The sequence below is a fragment of the Halichoeres trimaculatus genome, unplaced genomic scaffold, assembly GCF_033239565.1.
Source record: "Halichoeres trimaculatus isolate MK-OKI-2021-1 unplaced genomic scaffold, fHalTri1.1 fHalTri1_scaffold_20, whole genome shotgun sequence".
In the NCBI taxonomy this organism is placed as follows: domain Eukaryota; kingdom Metazoa; phylum Chordata; class Actinopteri; order Labriformes; family Labridae; genus Halichoeres; species Halichoeres trimaculatus.
This window is the reverse complement of record NW_027437198.1, coordinates 10,172,896-10,188,045: the sequence shown is the minus strand read 5'-3', so window position 1 is coordinate 10,188,045 and position 15,150 is coordinate 10,172,896. Positions and strand designations below refer to the sequence as shown.

Genomic DNA, 15,150 nt, shown 5'->3' with positions numbered 1-15,150 from the left:
TTTTCTCTCATATCGTTCCTCTTCATCACTCACCTCTCTGTTTTATCCTTGCAGGTTCACGAGCTGGAGAAGGCCAAACGTTCGATGGAGCAGCAGCTGGAGGAGATGAAGACTCAGCTGGAGGAGCTGGAGGATGAACTGCAGGCCACAGAGGATGCCAAGCTGCGCCTGGAGGTCAACATGCAGGCCATGAAGGCTCAGTATGAGAGAGACCTGGCAGGGCGCGACGAGATGGGAGAGGAGAAGAAGAGGTCGCTGATCAAACAGGTACAGAGAGGATGAAGTGCATGGATAACAACTCCGCTTATAGGTGTACTTTTAGTCCCAGTGTGACGTGTCTGTTATTCAACGTGCAGGTGAGAGAGATGGAGATGGAATTGGAGGACGAGAGGAAGCAGCGTTCTGCAGCTGTGGCCGCTCGTAAGAAGCTCGAGCTGGACCTGAAGGAGCTGGAAGCTGGCATCGACATGGCCAACAAGAACCGTGATGAGGCGCTGAAACAGCTGAGGAAGCTCCAAGTTAGTCCAAAAAGCTAGAATTTTACTGAAATGCTGAGACAGACCGTGAAGCTTGTGTCCAGTCTGACTGAATCCTCTGACTCCGCAGGCTCAGATGAAGGATCTGATCCGGGAGCTGGAGGACACTCGCATGTCCAGAGAGGAGATCCTAGCTCAGAGCAAGGAGACAGAGAAGAAGCTGAAAGGCATGGAGGCGGACATGCTCCAGATGCAGGAGGTCAGATTCTTTTTTTAAGGATGATCTCTGTTCTTCTGCCTCTGTTCCACACTCCTCACTCCTGTCTTTTCGTGCAGGAGGTGGCAGCTGCAGAGCGAGCAAAGAGACAGGCCCAGCAGGAGAGAGACGAGCTGCAGGATGAGATCAACAACCAGGCCGCCAAGAAGTAAGACACCCCTCTCACTTTACTAACACAAAAAAATTAGACTGCTGCATCTCCTCACTTCTTCCTTCTCCCTCTCAGCGCTCAGGCTGCTGAGGAGAGGAGACGGCTGGAGGCTCGTATCGCTCAGCTGGAGGAGGAGCTGGAGGAGGAGCAGTGCAACACTGAGCTGGTCAATGACAGGCTGAAGAAGGCAATGCTTCAGGTCAGTGAGCAGACAACAGCTGCTTGTTTACAATCCACCTAAACAGTTGGAGTTTTATTTTGAAATCAAAGTAATTAGAGGTAATCCATACACCTCCCCATCAAATGTCTGATTTGTGAGTTTCTGTTTTTCTACAGACTGACCAGATGAACGTGGAGCTGACCGCAGAGCGCAGCAGCTCCCAGCGTGTGGAAGGAGCTCGTGCTCAGCTCGAGCGTCAGAACAAGGAGCTCAAACTGAAGCTGCAAGAACTGGAGGGAACAGTCAAATCCAAGTACAAGGCCAACATGGCTGCTCTGGAGGCCAAGATCGCTCAGCTGGAGGAGCAGCTGGACATGGAGACCAGGTGGGACAGACTGCACGCAAAACATAAAACCTACAGAGCATGTAGGCCGAGCGGGTAGTGGAGCTGAGGGTTTTTTTATGAATGGGGAAGCGAAGCGGGGCACTGTCCTGCTCAACTTTTGCGCATTTCCTCTCACAACAAGAGTCTGATGCACGCCCAAATCTAGGCCAAAATCTATTTAAGTACAGTATCTGAGTACAAATGTTTTATTACCGCCCACCTACTTGAGGTCTGAGGCTTCATAAACACGTATGCACATATTTTTGGAGCGAATGTGAATGTACTGCTCGACTCTGCTCACATGCTCTGAAACTTCATGTGATGAAACATTTTTAGATCAGTGTTTCTTCTTCTACTCTTTTTCAACTTAAAAACAAAACAATAAGACCTACAGAAAAGAACCACAGAAACCCAGAGTAATGGTTGGTTAAAAGCCATAAAGGAAAGCTCACTGTTAAAAGTATAAAATGAATGTTTTCAGTCTGACTTTTGTGGTGTCCTTACCTCAGGGAGAGACAGGGAGCCACCAAGCTGGTGAGACGCACAGAGAAGAAGCTGAAGGAAGTCATCCTGCAGGTGGACGACGAGAGACGCAACACGGAGCAGTACAAGGACCAGGTGAGAGGTTTTTATCATTATCATCATTCAGATCAAACCCATCAGACGGTTTCTGATTATCTGTGGTTAGATTTAGGTCTTGGTCAGAGGAACATGTGAACAATACAAACTGAGAAGTCTTGAGACAGTTGTGAAATCGATGCACATGCACACAGATCTGTCAATGAGCCTTAAAACGCTGGAGTACGCACACCAAGACAGTTGCATGATGATCACCTGAGCTCTTTTCTGAATGCGTTTGCGCTAACTTGCAGGCGGACAAGCTGAACTCTCGCATGAAGCAGCTGAAGCGTCAGCTGGAGGAGGCTGAGGAAGAGGCTCAGAGAGCAAACGCCAACCGAAGGAAGCTGCAGAGAGAGCTGGAGGACGCCACTGAGTCTGCAGACGCTATGAACCGTGAAGTCACCTCCCTCAAGAGCAAGCTCAGGTGAGGAGAGGAGCCATGAAGTCGCTGAAGCTTCAATTTTTTTATCTTCTCTGTCTTTCGTCAGGAGCTTTAATATTTCTATGATGTTCTAATTTTGCAGACGCGGTGATCTTCCCTTCATCATGCGGCGCACCGTCCCCCGTGCCTCAGGCGTCGAGAGCGACGAGGAGAGTGAGCCGAAGAGCGAGACCTCCGAGCCCAAACCTGAATGAAGAGCCACAGAGCTGCTCGACTCCTGAAAAACTGCATAAGACACATATGCACACACACACACACACAGACCCCCAAATCACAAGATCTCACATCACTGAAGCAACTGACCGCAGAGGAACACAAAGATAAGGATGCCGTTAAACTAAAGACAGGTGGACAGTCTGATCAATACAACATGACAATCTATGCATTCTTAACACACTCTGACACAAACACACTCAGAAGCCAGTAAACTGGGACAATCACCATGCTGACAACACGCAAACAAAAATCTTTTTTGGGCCAAATTTGTGTTTCTTTTGCTTCATTTTCATTCTCTGGGAAAAAAATAAAGAAAGAAAAGGATATTTTTTTAAGGAAACATTCCAATTATGAATAGTCCTGATGTAGGCTCTATTTTTCTAATTGAAGAAAGAGAAAACAAGGAAAGAAGTATGGGTAAATGAAGACTGATTACAGGAAGGGGACCAAAGTAATATCTCGATCTATAGAAATGTATTTTATGCAGACGTTTTTATAATGGTTAAAAATGGAAGTGCTTCATGTTTATTATGCTCGCGCTCTTGCCTCAGTTTATAATGAAGGTTTATATGCTGAAATGTATTCTATCCATTTAGCTACAGTTAGTACTCGTGGCTATGCTTTTGGGCTTAATGTGATGCACACACATTTCATGCAGCAACATCAAATCAGAGGCAGAATTCAGGTGACAAATTGGACTCTGACGCATATTGAAGGCATTTATTTGATTGTGAATGTGCTGAAATTAAGATTGCACTGAGAGAAAAAAAAACACTTAAGCCTTGATGTAAACCACTGCCTTCTTGTGCTTCAGTTAAAAACATGGACGAAGGAGCTCAGAGTGCCAACACACACTAAGGCCTTAAATGCATCTGAATTCTCCCAGGCAGGGCTGTCGGCTTTTTATCTGGACATGCGTTGATATATTTTTTTTTATTTTACGTTCATCACTATCAGTGTTTTGTTAATGTTTGAGGTGGAGTCTATACGGGGTGGTGGGGTTGTTTATTACTCACAGCACACACTGTATTCTCAGAGCTCAGCTTGTTGAGGGAGGACTTGAGTTGAATTCCTGTTCACTGCAGACTTTGTGCTCTCTACTCATGCTGACATGTTGATTAAAACGGTTAAAGCGCGTACAAAAAACCTGCATGTGAAGATGATGAGCCCTCACAGGCTGTGCTCAGGGGCGGCTTTGGCTCACACTGCTGGGAAGTGAGAGGAAATGTGTTGTTTCTTAAAGATAACAGCTCAGAATTTAAACCATCACTTTATTCGCACTTAAATGGAAATACAAGAAATGCATCTCCAACAATTCTTCTGTAGTGTTGGTCTGTCTGCACCTCTGTAAGGATCTCATGTTGTGAAATGTTGGTGTAATTGCAATAAAAGAGGCTTTCTAAACCGCTCCACGAGCCCACCTTTGCATTTATTTTTGTCCTCTAATGCTGATGTTTGTGTTTTTCAGAGAATTTTGAGTCAATTTGAGACAGAGGTTAAGGGGTGAGGAACATCAGGTCTGAAGTCCAGATCTTGGCTCCTCTGGTGTGGAGAGTGTTGTTTATGCAATGCCATGTTTTCACCAGCAGGGGGCAGGAGAGCAATAGAACACAAGCAAGTTAGAACCGGTTTCACAATAGTTTCACCAGAGTAAAGCTCAGTGAACAAGGATGAGGATGGAAACTGGGTGAGAGATTTTTTCAGTAATACTTAAGTTTTTTCATCGCAAATATCATCCTCTAGTTTGGTCATAACCTTACTTTGCATGATGAACTCATATGGTACAGCTTCTAAAGTACTTTATTCTGTCTCTATAGCTCATTTGTGACTCAAATTATGAATTAGAATAGAAGAAATTATTTGAAATAGGTCAGTAGAAAAAAAGTGTTAATGAATACTTTCTTTCTTTTCGAATGCCTTTTAGGGAAATATAAACTCTTTCACTGATTCTTACTTACTAAAAATTATAGATATAAAATTAAATAAACATGATCCTTATTCAAAACAATGCATTAATACTTTTAAGTGATAACAACCATCGAATGTACATAATTGACGTGGTAAATGTAGATACTTGACGTCATTACTTGGTTACCGAGAAACAGAAAGCGTTTATTTGCAATGTTTGGATTGTGAATACATTTTTCACCACTCAATGTGGTATATTAGAATTGATTTTTAAATATTACTTCACGTCAGCAAACGGTTGTATAAGTTTTGGATGGATTTACAATATTGAGTGTAAAACCAATTGACTCAACTTACCTAACAGTCTGATTTTAGTTTGTGTTTGTAGTTTTTAATATACAAGACATGGTTTTATAGTTCCTGGTTGTTGTTTATCAGGTGGTTAAAAATAAATGGGACAATAATTTATTTCAATGTCGGGGCTCGTCTCACAGTCAATCACCATTTGACCAATCAGGAGCCAGTAGCTCATAGAAAGGCGGGGCATTGTTTCAGTTATAACACGCATGCGTCAAAACAGGTGCCGGCTTCTCTGCTAATGTTCCCTCCTTTTCTTCACGGTTATTCATTCGTTCACCGTCACCGCTCAGTTAACCTGGGTCAACTGCAGTCCAGGCGTGTCATTACTTTACTCATTACTGACAGCAGGAAGACTTTAACGTTCTTTCTGTTGTTTTTTGGGGCAGAAAATTCGTCTACGACGGACCAGTCAAAGGTCAACGTTTTGGGACTATCAGCTCCAGTTGGTGAAAGTACGGATGCAGAGCTGTGACATCTGTGTGTGCTTCAGTCTCTCTACACTGCTGAAGATCTGAGGAAGGTGAGAGCAGAGTTACACACGGAGCATTTTTATGGAGTTTGATAAATCTGGTACATTGGTGTCACATTTGGATAGCCTCTTAGTCACTTGTTATTCTTTTATTAGAATAAGCGACCAAATACAGCGAGATTTAGGGACACTGAAAACATTTTCGGTGAATGGGCGAATTTATTTGTTACATTAATTTTTCATGTATTGAAATTTTGACTTTCATAATTCCATTTTTCAGACTTTAATCTCATATTAGAAGTAATTAAAAGTATGTTTTCTTTTTTCTTTTTCTTTTTTAAGTGTTCTATTTTCCAGTCATTCTTCTGTTGCACCCCAAATATTCTGTACTTTACCTTGATCCAGATCTCACAAGTTAAGGTCCTTGGGTGTCTGATAAGGACCTGTTCCAAAGTGATCTAATTATTGATGAAAAAATAGTCAAAGTTTCCATTTCTTACTTTCACAAAAATTATAAAGATTTTAAAAATCTATAACTGTGTATTAAAGAGACATCAGCTGCTCTTCAATATTTAAGTTCTCATCTGACACATCTACAATCATAGTTCTGGATCAGGACCTAGTCTTACATAGTCTATAAAGAGGGGGGGAAGCAGTTAAAATGCCTTATTCTGCGTTACGATAAAAAAAAAAATATATATATAGGTTTCTAAACTTTAAAACTTTGTCTTAAAAAGTCTGTAAACTGAGATATCTGGTCTACATCTAGCTGGTGCAGAGGCTTTGGCTTAGGATCCAAATTGCTAAATCCCAAGTTATGAAAAAGTTGCTATCTTCAACTTTAGTTTGTTTTAAAACAGATTGTTTACCAATTTTACTCTTTAGTATTTCTTCTGTGCGCCACTCCGTTTTAATCAGAATGGCTTCACAGCTGTCTCTTAAAATGAAGCAAGGTGTGGAAGCAAAACTTAAAATAATAAAAAAAACATAAATCAGACTCATCAAGCCTTATTGCTATGTGGACAAAATCAAACCATTACCAGATTTTTTGAGTCACCTAAACTGATAGCTCTTGGATGTTAAATCTGCAGAAATTATTCATGATGAGGTATACAAACATTAAGATGAGGCTTACTCATTGAGTTTGAAGACAAAATGGATAAAATGACCTTCTTAATACAAATTTTAAGTTGGATTGTGGTCCTTAAAGGAGTTTTATGCAGACCTAATAATGAATTGGAAGTCTTTGGTTGGACAGCGTAGCTCAGGATTCATAAAAACCTTCATCTGTGTTTCAAATTTCTGATTTTGTTTTCATTTTACTTCAAGCAGGTTTTATTATTTATGTGTGACACATAAATGAAATCAAGTGATAGGATCAACTCACATGAAAGTCCTGCTGTCCTATTTGCAGACCCAGCCTAACATGCAGCACACTGATCTTTGGCTCCTTAATGAAGAGCCGTGTGCTGCGTGTCGGGTGATCACAAATAAGAAACATGCTGCTTCAGTCAGGCGGTGTGCACGTTTAGACTTCTGAATATGTGTGTGTTCAAACATCCACAGCCTGACACAGACAGCAGCTCCTCGCACATGCTCAGTCATCTCCTTCTGTCTCTGTAGGTGTGCAGGAGTTTCAGCGGCAGAGTGAAAGACGAGGGAAGCTGATTTATTTTTTCTGTTTGGTCTCGGTCATCGTTCTGCAGAAGTATGGAGCTTTCTCTGGTGAGTTTTTTGGATGTTGGTGAGAACTTGATGAGGTTTGTGCAGAAGAAGGATAAAAGTAGAGGTCAGGGCATCGTGTCTCAGAGATAACAGCAGTCTGACCTATTTCATGGTTCAGTCTGACATGACATGCAGAAGAAGCCATGTGTTGTTACATAATAGCTGAATTTACTGCAGTTTGCAAAAAAATTACAGCATGAGAAAAACTACATACAAACCTTTCTCGGTCGCCTTCTGTCTCTTCTCCTCTTTAACTCCGTCCCTCCTCTTTCTCCGTCCCCTCTCAGGCTCACCCAGCGATCAAAGCCTTCATGTGCGGCTCTTTCAGTGGAACCTGCTCCACGCTGCTTTTCCAGCCTCTCGACCTCATCAAGACCCGCCTGCAGACCCGGCAGAGCAGCATGCAGCCTGGGTGAGTCCATGCATGAAGACACAGGGATGTCTTTAACCTTTATTTCTTCTCCTGTAATCTCAAATAAAAAAACTAAATTTCAGCCCAACATTAGTCCCCACCCCACACAGAACTTGGGTGCTAATGATACCGAGTGTTTTGTCCATGAGTGTGTGAGTCTGTGTGGGTTTAAGAGCTCAGAAAAACAAGATGTTTGCCCCATTAACATGACATCAAGTGACATATAATTATTATGGCATTAAGTCTAAACTCAAAAGAAGAATCTTTCATGCAGCACATGGATGACATCTTATTTGTTATTTCTCTTGTGTTTTCCCCTCAGTTCTGGCAGAGTGGGCATGGTGACCGTGCTGCTGAGCGTGGTGCGAACAGAAAAGCTGCTGGGCCTGTGGAAAGGCATCTCACCGGTTAGGATCTCTTCTGCCTTGAAAGTGTTGAAAAAAATCTTCAGCAGCCTCTGACTCTTCCCTCTCTCCTCCAGTCTTTTGCCCGGACCATCCCAGGAGTGGGGATCTACTTCAGCTCTTACTACTCTCTTAAGCAGCACTTCTTCCAGGACGGCAGCCCGGGGGCCCTGCAGGCCGTGCTGCTGGGAGGAGGGGCCCGTACGGTGGCTGGGGTCTTCATGCTGCCTGTCACTGTCATCAAAACTCGCTATGAAGTAAGAATGAGATGAAGTTTAGTGTGTGTGGGGGTGTGACAGACTTAAAGCAGAGGTGTGTTAACTTAAACTAACTGTGTATGTGTGCATGTCTTTCTGTGTCAGTGTGGCAGGTACAGCTACGGTAGTGTGATCGGGGCTCTGCGTAGCGTGTGTCGCACTGAAGGTCCTGCGGCTCTGTTCTCCGGTTTGACGGCCACTCTGCTAAGAGACGTTCCTTTCTCTGGGATCTACGTCATGTTCTACAGCCAGGCCAAGGCTCACCTGCCCAAAGGTGAGTGTGCAGACAGCATGCTGTCAATAAGAGCTGCATGAAATGTTAGAAAAGAAATGAAACAGCGTTCAAATTCAAAAATGAATAAGAAATGACTGAGGCGTAAGTCTCAAACTCTTCTTTATTGATGCTTGATTTTATGATTTTCTGTTCTGGATATCTTTTAGAAATCAGCACATCTCCTTCAGCCCCCCTGGCTAACTTCAGCTGTGGTGTCCTGGCGGGTATTTTGGCCTCTCTAATCACTCAGCCGGCTGATGTTGTAAAAACTCACGTCCAAGTGAATCCACACCTGAAGACAGCTGAGGCTGTCAGATTTATCTACATGGTAACTACCTGAACTACCTCTGTGACTCCATCATTCACTTTGTTTCCTGCTCCCTGTTTTAAGTCGGACATGATGTCATTGTGCTTCATCCTCTCCCTCACAGGAGCACGGACTGCAGGGCTTCCTCAGGGGGGCAGTTCCTCGGGCGTTGAGGAGGACCATGATGGCCGCCTTGGCGTGGACGGTGTATGAGCAGATGATGGCTCAGGTGGGACTGAAGTCGTGAGGCGTAGAGTCAAGAAGAAGGGCCAAGGATGTGATGAACAGAGTGAAGACGAGGGAGGTTCACTCACCTCCAGTGAGTGAAATTATCTCACTGCTGCAGGAGGCGCAGACGGAAGCGGGAAGAAGGCTGAAACTTTATGTTTAAGATGACTAACATGCACAAAAACTAAAAGCTATGAAGAAGTCGCTGTGTGGACAGTCCTGACACTCAGGAACATGACAGAGCTTTCCTGCTGCGTGGAGCTATTTTTTCTGCTTTGTGAAGTTTGCAGCTACAATTGGAGGCGTCTTATCAGTCTTATAAGATCCCACCAAGGTGTTTTATTTCTGACTAATCACAGTAAAAAAACTGTTTTCTATTGAAATATGAAATAATGAGGAGGTAAAGCTGGGGGAAAAGAGGTCACTGTTCAAGACTGGTGCATTTTTAGCCTGTGTGTCAGTGTAAAAGCACTAGAAAATGTCTGTATTGCACTAACGTTTTTTTAAACTTCAGCCCCTTTTTGTCCCATAGAGGGAATGACCCCTAATTGAGATTGTCTTTGTTTTAAAACTTCTCCGTGGCAACCACAGACTGTATACAACATAGAGGTTGTCTCTGTGACGTCACTGATCTGCTTCTGAAGCTGAGTTTTGAAGCTCATCGTCAGCTGCCATATTAGAAATGCTGACCCAACCTAAGTTTTGGTTGACCAAAACTCAAGAAGTAAATGGCCTTTAGCCTTGTTGCTAATAGCTATGATGCCCACCTGTTAGTGAAGTCAGCAGTGCCCTTATACGGACGAAACTTGTAAGGTTAATAGCTTTGCAAAAAACGAGTTGTATAAAAATAAACCCCTGTGCTGAAGATGTAAAAATAGTCTATTGATTACCAGTGCCAAAACTGTGCTCTGAACCAAGATGGAAATATGCTTATTTTTGCTGTTGGGTGTGTTTGGGGTTTTCACAGACTGTACAACTAATGGACGTAGTCTCCCCCAATGTCACCAGCCTGTTTCTGAAACATACTTTGAAGCAAATTGGCTATTGCAGCCATATTGGAAGTGACACGGGCTTCAAGTCTCCACACAGGCGCCCGTAAGTCGCGTGAGCTGAGCAGTGTGTGCTGAACGTGAAATTAGCAATTCAGACAAGAGACGATTTTTGAACAAGGCTATATATAGGTTAATTTCTGCTGTGAAAACGGCTTTTTCTGGCTTGGTGTGTATGTGTCTTCCAGTACTTCTGGAGCCAGTCTCAAGCGGACACTTGAGAAACAGCAGATTTTAGCACTTCAGCATTGTCTCATATTCTTAGACCTGAGGTTGCTGTTTGGGTTTTCAGTGCTTCTGGCTCAAGTGGACACTTTAGGAACTGCAGTTTTCTGCATCAGCTTTATCGTCTATGACCGCAGGTTGCTTCGTGATTAGTCTGTTATGACTGAAGACTTTGTCCCACATACTGCTCAGACTTTGAATTGCACTTTAACCTCCTCAGGTCTACAATGGCACAGAACACCTGATGATAAAACTGATATTTATGTGCTTACGGTAATGCGAATACTTTCATTCATTTGCCATTAACTTTTTGTAACATTTGTCTGTATTGTTGTGCAAAAATCAGTTTATCATTATTTAAATTCCCTACCTTTTGAAAAAAAATAAAAATAAAGCTGTCTAGTTAATTTATGTTGAATCTGTTTTCTTGAGTGATGAACAGAGCATAATGGTCAACTATGAGTGATCTAAGTCAGGCTGATCTCAGAGATGCTGTGGTAGGAAAATATATGTCTGACACAGCAGACTTAATATTACTCTTATCTTGAAGCAGCATTTTATCTTTGTTCGACATGCGTGAGCAAGAAAGAAGTAAAGTCAATTGAAATTCAAGGTGATTTTGGTAGATTTATTAAGAAGCTAAACAGTAAAAGGACCCCTATGAAATTGTACTCCACAGACTGAAGTCCAAGTGATTTTTCCTCTGTCTTTTCTCTTTTATTGAAACAGAAAACTATAAAATGTCATGTCAGAGGTGGAGTAAAAGTATAAGATTACAGACATATCACTCAGCATATTTCAGCAGCCTAGTGTAGCAGAAAGGCCAAAGTATCATAGCATGCTGAACCAGAGATAAGCAGCAGAGGAGGTGACATAACAGCATATAGGGAATGAGAACACCCAGAGGGAGATAGTTGCACTAAAATCAGACTTAAACTTATCAAAGGTAATTTACCTCCTGTAACGGTCAGGTCAAACATCTATCAAAGGTCCAAAGGAAACGCCTCTACTAAAGTTTTTTTTGATTTATCAATACAATCTCTCAGGCTGTGAAATCCATTCTGTGTTTTTTTCACTTACACAAACTTCATAAAACAGACAATTTCACCTTGAATTTTTCTCAGTTGCAATAAAAACACAAATTTACGAGTCAAGAGTCAGACCAAAAGGACACGGTATTGATTGCTGGGATTTTTCCCAGAAACAATTTTAAACGTGCCATTGCGCCACCTTTCCTTAACCTTATTTGTAAGATTGAACCCTTCAGCTGTCCTTGATTTTCATCCAAACTGGTTCTGAATCAACACTTTATCACCCAGAAACCTTGTGATCTGCCCCTGTGTCTGTTTAGCCTGAGTGATGTTTATAGTTCTTAGAGTAACCACAGGTCATACCCCAGTGTGGCTATACATTTTAAAAAGTCCAGCATTAGAATAAGGATCAGGAATACCATATTGAGAGGTAAAATTACATCAAGAGTAATTTTTAATTCTGCATATCTGATTTAGCAAAAGTTGGTGGTGAAAGTGCAGTATGTTCCTGACATAATGGAATGAAATCATGAAATGAATAGACCATGTATACTTAGGTTAAGTGCAAGTACCTCATCACTGAACTTCATTACAGTGGTATAAATTTTTGTGTAATTGTGAACAACAAGTTTCTGTTATCCCACTTGCTGTGTCACTGTGTGCTTCTCTGTGTGTTTCGCTGTCCCCCTCTGACTGGAACTCTTTATCTCCAGCAAACAAAGTTGCAACACAGGTCAGTCTTTCACCGAGAAGTCAGCGTCTCAGCATTGTCTTAATATGGTCTTTCCATCTCCATTGTCTTAATATGGGAGACCCATTCGAGCCGTCATATGACCTCTATTTACCTCTGCGACCAACACATAACTGCACAGCAATAGCTCCCCTCAGTGGCCAGATCACGAAATATTATCCGACCCCTTCAGGAAAATCAACCAATCACAGGCGTGAAAATTTGGTATTTATACGACGTCACTTCCTCCCAGCTCCCTCTTTTTCACCGTGTGGGCAGATTTCCATACGGCGTTGTTTCGTGGTGAGTTTAAAAGATAAATTATTTTCCCAATACAGCTTTAAATGACACCAAAATACACTGTAATGATAGATTAAACGTAGAACACACCACAAATTGACATTAACACAGGCTGTGTAGTCCACAGAGGCTTAATTTCCTTATTGTGGATGATGCTAATGTTCAAAGCTAACTCGCTAGCGCTCTACACGCGCTCGTGTCATGGTGGCCACACGGTGCCTGACCAGAAATGTAGCCACAACGCTAAACTTTTCGATTAATAGAATACAACATATCTCAATACCACTGATAAAAAGTCACTGATAACACAGCGATCAAGATAAGATGTGTGTTAAGTGATCTGGATGGTTTACAAACGTGCTAGTCCGGTCGCCTGTGAGCATGCACGGTTTGCCCCATTCGCAACATCCTGAAAATCCTTCAGCTTAAATTAAGAGCTGCAAAAAGTCTTTCAACCATATTAAGTTCCGTAGGCTAGTATTTATGTACCATAGATTGTATCTATCACAACTAAAGTAAATTAAATATTTGTGCCCATCGTAAACGTGACTGTCTGACATGTTTCCCCCCAGCTCTCCCACTAACTCGTAACGCAGGGAAAGCGGTCACGATGTCCGGAGGTCTGGATGTCCTTCAAATGAAGGAGGAGGATGTGCTGAAGTTCCTAGCCGCAAGTACCCATCTGGGAGGTACCAACTTGGACTTCCAGATGGAGCAGTACGTCTATAAAAGAAAAAGTGACGGTGAGTAGAATGGGGAGGGTTTTGTATTTCAGCAATAATTCTGAAATAACTGTTAGTGCTGATGTCATGCTGTGCCTTCATGTCTGAATGTTCAGGTGTGTACATCATTAACCTGAAGAAGACCTGGGAGAAGCTTCTGCTTGCTGCCAGGGCCATTGTCGCCATTGAGAACCCAGCTGATGTGTGCGTCATCTCCTCCAGGAACACTGGACAGGTAATGAAGAGTCACTTGCAGTATGAAGCTGTTTTCTGTTGGGTTTGAACAAAGCCTTCTAAGCACTCTGTTAAAGCCAAGCACTGATGTCGGTGTTATGGTGTCGGAAGTGTGCGAGAGTGAGTGTGCCGGGTTTTCGCTAACACCATGAGGACTGCTGTCCCATGACTGGGGTTTGATAGTGACCTGAGCCACAGTTCAATTTTGCCATAAAGAAAATATCACCTGATTTTCAGATTGTTTCAGTCTGACATGTTTCTCCTCATTACTCAAGAGAGCTGTGCTGAAGTTCGCCTCTGCCACTGGTGCCACCACCTTCCATGGTCGTTTCACCCCTGGTACATTCACCAATCAGATCCAGGCAGCTTTCAGGGAGCCCCGTCTTCTGATTGTGACAGATCCTCGTGCTGACCATCAGCCACTGACTGAGGCTTCCTACGTCAACATCCCCACCATCGCACTGTGCAACACTGACTCCCCACTGAGATACGTGGACATTGCCATCCCCTGTAACAACAAGGTGAGTCCAACTGAAGAAACAGACTGAGCTCCACCAAACACTGAAAGTCATGTAATCAGAACACGTGGCACACTGTTAGAGCCCGGCGCTATCCTGTCTGTGCAGTGCTGGGTGTAGGATGTGTGCGATATGAACATGCTTGGCCTCTTAGATCCACTCTCTGATGTCAGGGGTGTGGAAGAAAGAGGTCTTGCTACATTAAAATGTTTCATGGCTTCATTCTATACTTGGTTTTTGTGAAACTTATTGCTCTTTTTAATAAACAGGGTAATCACTCTGTGGGTCTGATGTGGTGGATGTTGGCAAGAGAGGTTCTCAGGATGAGAGGAACCATCTCCAGGGAGCACCCATGGGAGGTCATGCCTGATCTGTACTTCTACAGGGACCCTGAAGAGGTAAGACTGCTACAGTCCATTTGAGGTTGTATGCATTTGATGCACAAGTCTTCTTGAAACTGATGTTATGTTTTGTCACTGCAGATTGAGAAGGAGGAACAGGCTGCAGCTGAGAAGGCTGTTGGGAAGGAGGACTTCCAGGGTGAATGGAGTGCTCCTGCACCTGAGTTTGCTCAGCCTGAGGTGGCTGACTGGTCTGAGGGTGTGGCTGTTCCATCAGTGCCCATCCAGCAGTTTCCTGCAGGTACGATTGCTTTTCCTTTTGCTGGAATTTAATTTGGTCTCCATTTCAATGTTGAAACATGAATTACCTTTTCTTTTTTTCGTTCCAGCTGCTCCAGCTGTGAAGACGGGTGACGAGAATTCCAGTGAGTTTGTTTGAATACTTCAAATAATGCAAACATTTACTGTTCTTGAGTTAATTTCTAATGCCTCTCGTTTTTCTTGCAGAGGACTGGAGTACTCAGCCTGCCACTGAGGACTGGTCCGCAGCTCCCACCGCCCAGGCTTCTGACTGGGGTGGCGCCACTGCTGATTGGTCTTAAAGAAATGACCTTGGCAACAATAAAAGTGTTTTTCTACACTTGGAATTTGTTTCTCTTTATCTTATTAAGGTCACCATTAACCATTATATATTTTTTAATCACAACATCCAACAGCTGTTAGACATGAAGACATTTAGGTAACTTTAGGCCTCTTAATACCTGATCAGATAAGTACATAAGAGTAATCTAAGGGACTTTATCCACCTGCAAAGCATAACATGGTTGGTGAAAGTTTTTTTCTAATTGATGCCGTCAAGCAACTTTCAGTTAACCTCTCTGGGGAATAGAGAATTTTACCCATTTTTGCTACAGTGAAGACCAGTAGA

General features: G+C 42.8%; 3 protein-coding genes across 5 annotated transcripts in view; all 3 read left to right on the top strand.

The window, feature by feature from the left end:
- The window catches only part of LOC141810121 (myosin-9-like), a 34,303-nt gene extending 30,167 nt beyond the window's left edge, over window positions 1-4,136 (top strand). For both annotated transcript variants that reach the window (XM_074697471.1, XM_074697469.1), the window contains 9 exons: window positions 55-267; window positions 357-518; window positions 607-735; window positions 813-901; window positions 980-1,103; window positions 1,241-1,449; window positions 1,959-2,067; window positions 2,322-2,494; window positions 2,595-4,136. In XM_074697471.1, coding sequence (XP_074553572.1) covers window positions 55-267; window positions 357-518; window positions 607-735; window positions 813-901; window positions 980-1,103; window positions 1,241-1,449; window positions 1,959-2,067; window positions 2,322-2,494; window positions 2,595-2,706 — 1,320 coding nt within the window. In that variant the 3' untranslated portion in view covers window positions 2,707-4,136. The remainder of the gene's footprint in view (window positions 1-54; window positions 268-356; window positions 519-606; window positions 736-812; window positions 902-979; window positions 1,104-1,240; window positions 1,450-1,958; window positions 2,068-2,321; window positions 2,495-2,594) is intronic.
- Window positions 4,137-4,367: 231 nt separating this feature from the next.
- On the top strand, window positions 4,368-9,131 carry LOC141809543 (mitochondrial glycine transporter A-like). 2 transcript variants are annotated; one of them, XM_074696622.1, is made up of 9 exons: window positions 4,368-4,415; window positions 5,383-5,516; window positions 7,089-7,190; window positions 7,478-7,602; window positions 7,925-8,009; window positions 8,084-8,263; window positions 8,369-8,537; window positions 8,705-8,865; window positions 8,969-9,131. In XM_074696622.1, the coding sequence occupies exons 3-9, from the start codon at window positions 7,176-7,178 to the stop codon at window positions 9,089-9,091; spliced, it is 858 nt and encodes a 285-aa protein (XP_074552723.1). In that variant the 5' UTR covers window positions 4,368-4,415; window positions 5,383-5,516; window positions 7,089-7,175; the 3' UTR covers window positions 9,092-9,131. The 2 variants fall into 2 exon arrangements, with proteins under 2 accessions (XP_074552723.1, XP_074552724.1); XM_074696623.1 differs by lacking the exon at window positions 4,368-4,415 and having other exon boundaries at window positions 5,106-5,516.
- Window positions 9,132-12,313: 3,182 nt separating this feature from the next.
- On the top strand, window positions 12,314-14,869 carry rpsa (ribosomal protein SA). The gene is made up of 8 exons (XM_074696624.1): window positions 12,314-12,410; window positions 12,980-13,150; window positions 13,246-13,364; window positions 13,639-13,884; window positions 14,151-14,279; window positions 14,364-14,523; window positions 14,612-14,647; window positions 14,730-14,869. The coding sequence occupies exons 2-8, from the start codon at window positions 13,018-13,020 to the stop codon at window positions 14,822-14,824; spliced, it is 918 nt and encodes a 305-aa protein (XP_074552725.1). The 5' UTR covers window positions 12,314-12,410; window positions 12,980-13,017; the 3' UTR covers window positions 14,825-14,869.
- Window positions 14,870-15,150: the final 281 nt, after the last annotated feature.

Coding starts and splice junctions, on each gene's coding strand:
- rpsa (XM_074696624.1), top strand. CDS start 13,018: ATGTCCGGAGGTCTGGATGTCCTTCAAATGAAGGAGGAGGATGTGCTG. Junction 13,365..13,638: donor CCTCCAGGAACACTGGACAG/GTAATGAAGAGT, acceptor TCATTACTCAAG/AGAGCTGTGCTGAAGTTCGC. Junction 14,648..14,729: donor GACGGGTGACGAGAATTCCA/GTGAGTTTGTTT, acceptor TTTTTCTTGCAG/AGGACTGGAGTACTCAGCCT.
- LOC141809543 (XM_074696622.1), top strand. Junction 8,010..8,083: donor TGTGGAAAGGCATCTCACCG/GTTAGGATCTCT, acceptor TCTCTCCTCCAG/TCTTTTGCCCGGACCATCCC. Junction 8,866..8,968: donor CTGTCAGATTTATCTACATG/GTAACTACCTGA, acceptor TCTCCCTCACAG/GAGCACGGACTGCAGGGCTT.